An 8,564-nucleotide genomic window follows, 5' to 3' on the forward strand; every position below is an offset into this window, starting at 1 on the left:
CCTTCGGACTGCCATTTTATGTGCGGAGACTACCTCTAAGCCCATTTTCCCTGGCAGCTTGGGACTTCAGTGCCCTGCCTGGTTGTGCCAGACACGCTAGCCTGCTACAAACACAGACCCAGGTCTGAACCACATCCCCCAAAAGCTGAAGCTTAACTGAAAACAGTTTAAGAAGTGCTCCTGTCTCCAACACCCAGATACCCAGTTCCCAATGGAATCCAAACCCCAAATAAATCAATTTTACTCTATATAAAGCTTATACAGGGTAAACTCATAAATTGTTCACCCTTTATGACACTGACAGAGATATATGCACAGCTGTTTGCTCCCCCAGAAATTAATTACTTGCTCTGGGTTAATTAATAAGCAAAACGTGATTTTATTAAATATAAAAAGTAGGATTTAAGTGGTTCCAAGTAATAACAGACAGAACAAAGTAAATTACCACGCAAAATAAAACAAAAACCCACAAGTCTAAGCCTAATATAGTAGGAAACTAAATGCAGGTAAATCTCACCCTCAGAGATGTTCCAATAAGCTTCTTTTACAGGCTAGACTTCCTCCTCATCTGGGTCCAGCAGTCACTCACACCCCTGTAGTTACTGTCCTTTGTTCCAGTTTCTTTCAGGCATCTCTTTGGGGTGGAGAGGCTATCTTCTCAGCCAGCTGAAGACAAAATGGAGGGGTTTCCAGGGGCTTATATAGTCTCACTCTCGTGAGTGGAAACCCCTCTCTCCCCCTGTGTAGAATCACAGCTACAAGATGGAATTTTGGAGTCACATGGGCAAATGACATGTCCATGCACGACTCGGATCTCTACAGGCCGACGCCATTGCCCACATTAGTCCGAACGTTCCCAGGAAAGTTCAGATGTGGATTGGTGTCTATCAAGGTCCATTGTTAGCTAAGTACTCCCAATTACTTGAATAACACCTTCACACTATGTTGACCAAGTGCTGCCTTAGGTGCTTCCTACAGCAAACACTTTAAATACAAGCACAGAGCCAACGCTCATAACTTCAGCTATAAAAATGATACATGCATACAAATAGGATGAATACATTCAGTAGAACATAAACTTTGCAAAGATGTGTTACATGGCATATCTAGCAAAAAACATATTCCAGTTATGCCATATTTACACTCAAACATATTTCTGTAAAGCATTATGGGGTGCAACGTCACAACATTCACATGAACAGTATCATTCTAACAGAAGACTCACTGGAGAGTGCAATGAGACTTAGGCTACTCAATGCCTAAGTCATCTCTGAAAATGGGACTTGAGATTTTTCAAAAATTTTACCGTTTGTCCATAGTGTAAATGTATTAATGACAGGTTTCAGAGTAGCAGCCCTGTTAGTCTGTATCCGCAAAAAGAAAAGGAGGACTTGTGGCACCCTAGAGATTAACACATTTATTTGAGCATAAGCTTTTGTGAGCTGCATGCATCCGATGAAGTGAGCTGTAGCTCACGAAAGCTTATGCTCAAATAAATGTGTTAGTCTCTAAGGTGCCAAAATTACTCCTTTTCTTTTTATGTATTAATGAGAATGCCTAAAACTTGTCATTTCATAACTGCTATCTAGAATAATGTTTAGGAGGCTTAGTTTATCGTTAAGGCTTCTGAGTGAAGTTTCCTGTGCAGCAGTGTTGTCAAAGAGTCAATGACTTGTAACGGAAATTTAAATCTCCTCTACCACAGCTAATGCAGCACAGCAACACATTTGCAACAGTGATTTCTAAGAAGTCCTGGAGTTTGAAATCCCTAAGAGACAGGAATTTGCAAGATTCATGGCACATTAAATACATGCGACTTTGTACGTGAAAGGTACTGACCTCGCTTGGAAACATTTAAAAAGAGCTGCCTTTTCTTTTGCAGGTGGACAGTATGTGACTATCTCTGAACCCAAAGGCAAAGAGGGAAAAGTAGCACGTTTGGTCTTGCCACTTGGCCAGTTAGCTCATTCAGGGGACTTGTGCCTGTCCTTTAGGCATAAGGTATCTGGACTACACTCTGGTCTACTCCAAGTGTTTTTAAGAAAAAATGGTGCTCATGGACCAGCAGTTTGGGGAAGAAATGGTGGCCACGGCTGGAGACAAACACAAATAACTTTGCAAGACTCAGGCATCAAAAGTGTAAGTATAGCTGTCTATACAGTTTTCAGTATAGGAGGTTGAAGCATTGGGCTAGCATCTCCTAGGTCTAGTATCAGCCTATGTTTTATTTCTAAATAAAAGGGGCCAAATTCATGCCTGACAGTGGAGTCACACCAGGGACATGTTTTTCCTCCATCATATGTAAAAATACTAATTACCAATATAAAATATTCTGCCTGACTAAAAACTAAACAAATATAGGAGGTCACTAGAACTTGTGAACAAGGACGACAGCACCTAGAGATGGATTTATAAACACCTGCTCCTTATTCTTTTAAAAATAGTCTAGAGGCTCTCAGAATAAGGCGACATCACAGCTCAGCAAACAGACCCTTTATCACAAAAACTCCAACAACAAGATGCATTTGCAAGATAGCTGATATTTTAAAATATGAGTAATCATTTTCAGCACCCTAGTTTTTGGATGCCCATCTTCACAGCCCTATGGGCTCTCCGACGCTTTCTGGGGAAAAAAAAAAAGGTCTTTTTAAGGTGCCTCCAGTGGGTATCCAAAACTATTTCTGAAAATTTAAGCCTATACATACTGTCTTTTTGCTTGAACTTCCCTCATTAATCCAAAAGGCCTAAAGGGAATGTAGTAAACACCAGAATTATTTTACAGAATTGATAGTAGATCATGCTTTTGTATTGACTTTTTCTACATCAGTAATAAAGTCTGATTGTAGTAAAGTATTGCAAAATCCTACATGAATTTATCTAAATTCTAGTTTTGACAGGGTCACTGTGTACATATCCTGTTGCTGGGTTTTTTTTTTAAAGGAGCATGCATGTGTCAGGTTCTCCCATCTAAGGAGGGAATCTTGCTGGAATGTTTGATTAATTTTCAGATCATGGACAAAATAACATTTGCTCATGTTAAAACAGTTCAGTCTTTGAGTGCAGCCGTGCAGGTGATAGATACTAGTGATTGTAGATGGATTAAAATAAACAGGCTCAGATACAGTTTAGCACCAGTTTGGCTTTAGGGAACATTCTACAGCATATTATTCTGCCATGGTTCTCTCACCTTATAGTCTCTTCTTCATCCTACTTTAAATTTGTTGAGCTCTCCCTCATTCAAACTAGGTGCATTTTTAGTTATCTGTTTAAAACACAGATACGCAGCATTTGCTACATCACGTTGTAGGAAACCTTAGATTAGCACATTTTTGCAGAAGCTTGGAACATGTTATACAGGGGATACTATTTCTAGATCCAGCTTATAATACATCCAGTGTTCAAACTGATCAATTTGCGAGGTGGAAGGGAAAATGTTTTCAAAATACTACAAAAAATAAAATGGCTCTTTAGAGGTATCTTTAAAGCAATGGATTAGATATATTTAAATCATTCCTTCCAGTAAAGAGAAGGATCACCATCTTTGGAGACAGAGATTCCTCCCTGAACACTGCTTCCATCAGCAAAGTACACTTCTATAGATCACTGGAAGTGTTTTATCCATTACAAATACCAACATCCAGGGATATGTCTCTAAGTTCCCTGAGGCTAGGACTGACCATGCTCTTGCTGGGACCCTTCAGAACAGGTAGCCATTCTTGTCAAGTTGTTTTAAGTTTACATCTGATTGTGTCTTATTTCCTTCCCCAGGTTATTTTCAAAGGTGAAAAAGGGAAAGGCAGAACCGGGGACATTGGATTAGATGATGTGAGCGTGAGGAAAGGCCGCTGCTCTGAAGAACATTAGCAACACCCCTAGACTGGCAAAGAACATATACAATTTCTCTTTCCCTTTAATCCTATTCCCATCAAGTTAAAAGAAAACTGTGGGCCAAAGTGGAAAATATGGACCGTGATCACCTAGTTAGCCCACTTTGTGCAAATCCCAGTGAAACTCCACTTAAAATAATGTAAATTGTCTGTAAGGATGCAAACTTCAAGCCAATATTGGGTGTTTTTACTATTATTCCTTGTCCACATACTTGTGTGTGATAAAGGTATATTGTACCATGCCTGAAAGATGCTCCTATTAAATGGGCGGGAGAGCCAAATGTGGCTAAATGTCATCAGAAGAGACCTCCAACTCACAGTGGTAATATTAACTGCTGTTCTGTGTTTTGCCATACTGCTACTATTACACTGACGATAATGATATGCTGTGCGATTTGTTTGACTTCATAATCTGAAGTCAACTGAGGCCTGGACCTGAACTTTGGCTATTTTACTGCCATTAACTTTTAAAGAAGGGTGTGTTACGTATCAAATAGCATTTACTCTGCTGTATCTATATTAACAAAAGGCTGTTATGTAGAGTAGGCACTGCATCCCTTAATATTGCTAGTACTATGTTGTGTAAATGTGTGTGGTTACTAATGTATTTATGTTTCTTATATTTACAGAGTTCAGCTGCAAGGTAAATGGCAGCTGTGCCTTCAAGCTAAAATACAGTATGTGAGCTCCGTGTGTTCTTTGACCATTGATAAATCAGCAGTGTCCTGACATTTTCTATCTTTTGGCCCTAAATACTAGTGTGATTTTGTTCATGAGGTTATGACTGAAAACAAAGGGCCAGATCCTCAGCTGGTGTGTAATTCAATGGGTTGTCATAGTACTAAGCTAGTTTACACCAGCTGATGAGCACGATGCTGCCTACTATTAACTCCCATTGATCTCTCTGGGAGTGTAGGATGCTGAGCACCTCTGAGGAGGTGCTTTTACGATCTGCAGCATTGAGTTTGTTGAAGTCAGTGGCAGTTTTGCTATTGACAGGATGGGCCACAGTCCGTGCTGATAGTAACTGTTACTATCTAAGCAGCACAAGTGAGTCAATTGCTCTAATGCATTGAAATATAACTGGCCACTGAATCTTGCATCTGTACAAGGTCCTTGTCAGACTGCTTAGAAAACTACAACACAACGTTCAGAGCTAAAATGTTAGTTCTAGGTGGAATAAATATTTGTCAGAATATTGGGCTTTTTCTTTTAGTCATCCATTTTGGGTGTGAGAAATGTACAACTCCGTGGAGAAATGTTGAATTTCTCCACTTGTCTAGCCTTTTTTAAATGAAAAAGCTTTATTATCAGCATCGAAATCAATTTTAAATTTGACAAACTTATCTTTAAGAAAGTTAGAAGCAAAGTTAATTGTTGTTCTAGGAAGACAACCCTTAATATTTCAAAAAGGTACAGCCAGAAGACAAAAGGCCTTATGACCTTTTAAAATAATTAAATGTAAGCTCAATGTATCATTATGTATGATCTTATAAAAGTTATTTCTGGTTTCAACAAAAACCTGTGTCTGGTCTTGCACACTCTGTCCATAAGGATGACATTGCAAGACATTAAAGTCCTAATTTCAAACTCTTATTGGGACATACCTTGGGTTAGCTCATCCTAAAAGGATTAAAACATGTTACAGCCCTTCGAGGTTCAGGTAAATTGGTTAGAATAGGGATCTATTTCATCCCCAGAAGAAAGACCCACCCAGGTTTTAATCATTTTGCAATTAGGACTGGGCATATGGAAGTTTTGTTAGTGCAGATGCTATATCACAGGTCAGTGCATTTCTTCTGCCCTTTCAACATGCAAATGTACAGGCATGTACCAATAGGTGGATCTCTGAATTTTCATTGGTCTCATAAGTAGTGAATGGACCTTTCATCAGTATTGCAGTATACAACATTATTATACCACTATCTATGCTCGAATGGGTTAAACAAATGAACAATATAACAAGAGGCAAGATTAATACTATAAACAGCTACATTTTCACTTTGTTGGTGTACAGCATATAATGACTCAGCTTCCAAACCACCCCTAGTCAAAGAGTTCGTCACTCACCTCTAAAGATTACTCTGCCTGATTTGATTGACGGAGTCTACTGAATTGTCACCAGCCCCCTGCAAAAGGTTAAAAAAAGTATTTAAGGTTACTGAGCTTGTTCAGTCCACTTCCATTTTGGTAGAGGAGACGACATTTAACTTGCTCTGTTGGGTCATCTTTTTGCATGATTCTCAGTCCTCCTGCCAAAGTCCCTGATCTTGCAATGAGCTCTATGCAGGTTCACCCCTGAATCCATGCAGAATGTCACCAAAGTGAATGGCAGTTAGCAAGGATGGAGGGGTCTGCCCACATGGAGTTCATTAATTGGGGATGTAACTAACAGACTCTACAAGCTGCACTATGTTAGCAGAGACCACCATTTTCCATATATTTCAGGCACAATTTCGGGTGTGCAGATGAGTATATGAAATCTGAATATAGCCTTAAAACATCATTTATAGCTACCCATTTCCTTTATTGTTCAATAACTGCATAGCTAGTTCTAAAGAAAATCCTCCTGAAAAATCCACTCTAAGTGTCAACGAGAAGATATTGCGCTAACCTCTAATGGAAACAGTTATCAAACGTACTGTATATCATCTTAACTGTCTTATAATTTAAGTTTTTGAAGAAATGTTAACTTTCCTCCCAAACTGACTGAAAATAAAAAGTATCTTTGTAAATTACAGGCACTGATTAACATTGGCAATTTGCATTTTTTTGGTCTTAAAGTGAGTACAACTGAAGTGATAGCTACCTGGTTATGTTTTTAATTTCCACTCACTTCAAAATCCAATAGGTGGGATTTTCAAAAAACTTGGAGTTGGTCTAAGTCTATTCCTAGTGCAGTTTTTAGCTATTGGTAAAGCTTTAATATGCGCGGGGGTGAGTCAACACTGATTGCCTTCAAAAATCCCATCCAGATTGTTTGAAGTGTGGCCAAGCCTCCTGTGGGTTTTCATGGTCAGGTTCCTTAAGAGATCAGTCTAGACAGATAGGGACTGAAGATTGTGATTACAAATCATGGGATGCTGGGCAGCTGATTGACTCAATTTAGCTCCAAGATAAAAATCCACACACCAAAGACAGCTTTCACCAGCAGAATCTACCTCAGACTCCATGTTCTTTCAAAGGGAGAAAAGACAACAGTTTCTCCACCCACCTTTGCATCTTATTGCACAAACATCAACTCCTTCAGTAGCTATCTGCCACTTGTTCCCTCCTAACTATGATGCTTTTGTACGATAATGGTCTTGGCTCCATCCAAACTCCACTGAAGTCAATTAAAAGACTCCCATTGGCTTCAATGGGCTTTGGATCAAGCCACTAGCTGACAGTGTCAACTCAAAAGCAGTTCACTCTGTTTAAAGAGTTGGTAAGTACCTGTAACTTCCACTCAATGCCACTACAGATCAGGACAGCTGTAATTCTTACCAATTAATTTTTAACATTCGTTATGAATCATGGATAAAGTCAAACATAACTTACATGGGGCATCAGACAAAATATTTTAGGCTGAATGGTATCACACTGATGACGTTGACCTTGGAGCTTATAAACTAACTAGGATGTAACAGACTTTCATTTTGGAAATGTTTGCCATTGATTAATTTCACCACTTAATGTCCCTGCACTCAAACACAACATAAACTGTTCCAAATCTTCCTTCTGTGTTTCTCAGATGTCTGAGGGGAATTTTAGTTAACAGAGAACCACCTAGCTTTCACCAAAACCATATGTAGCAGACTTAACTCCATTTATTATTTCTGTAGGCAAGAAAACCAGACACCAGGTTACTATAAAACTCCCTTGCTCATTAAATCACATTCTCTATTACCCATTGTTGTACACCTGTGTACTGTAAGCACACAAGGCTTTTCACTGCAGTCTTTCCAGACCATAAACAGTCAAAATCCACTGACGTTGGGGTTTGTTTAAATTTGCAGAGGGGTAGACTGAAAAGTTGCAAGAGGAAACAAACATGTTAGAAGTCTGCATGACAAAGTAAAATGGCTATGGATCATGCAATTTAGTCTGGGTCAAGGTTTGGAATAAATTCTGGGCGTACCATGTATAGATAATACCCCAGAATAGCTGCTGTTACTGCAAGGAGGTGCAGCTTTACAAAGTGCATAAGTACCTACTTAAGGAACTGTCTCTCCCTGTGTGTAACACTGCTTCATTCTGTTGTAGTCCTCTGAATATATCTTTCATGGAGTCTGGGGGAGATAATGCTGTTGCACTGTTACTATCACAGTTACAGGCTAACTGCACCTCTACCCCTCTCTCGGGCCTCAGGTCAGCACCTGGGATGGAATCATGCTATTTTCCGACTAGGCTGTAGCCCCATATATTGCAGCCGTAATTACCTCAGTAAATCTATTTTGTGTTCACTATTTGCAATTCTCTTCCCTCTGGGAGCAAAGACTGTGTGTATCCAGTAACCAAAGAGCTCTGTGTAGCTCAAAAGCTTGTCTCTTTCACCAAGTTGGTCTAATATATTACCTCACCCACCTTGTATTAAAGCAAAGTATTTAGAACAAAAGACTTTCACAAAAATAGGTCTTAAAAACAGACTATATGTTCACCTTACCAGGTTTTAATCCATCTTCCACATGGAGATGT

At 39.3% G+C, this 8,564-nt stretch overlaps 1 protein-coding gene across 6 annotated transcripts in view; it reads left to right on the top strand.

Annotated features, from left to right (window-relative positions):
- Positions 1-6,625, top strand: part of NPNT (nephronectin) — a 95,692-nt gene extending 89,067 nt beyond the window's left edge. For all 6 annotated transcript variants that reach the window (XM_037897008.2, XM_037897009.2, XM_037897010.2 and 3 more), the window contains 2 exons: positions 1,883-2,139; positions 3,769-6,625. In XM_037897008.2, coding sequence (XP_037752936.1) covers positions 1,883-2,139; positions 3,769-3,864 — 353 coding nt within the window. In that variant the 3' untranslated portion in view covers positions 3,865-6,625. The remainder of the gene's footprint in view (positions 1-1,882; positions 2,140-3,768) is intronic.
- Positions 6,626-8,564: the final 1,939 nt, after the last annotated feature.

Source organism: Chelonia mydas, chromosome 4 (genome assembly GCF_015237465.2).
Source record: "Chelonia mydas isolate rCheMyd1 chromosome 4, rCheMyd1.pri.v2, whole genome shotgun sequence".
NCBI classification, from domain to species: Eukaryota; Metazoa; Chordata; order Testudines; family Cheloniidae; genus Chelonia; species Chelonia mydas.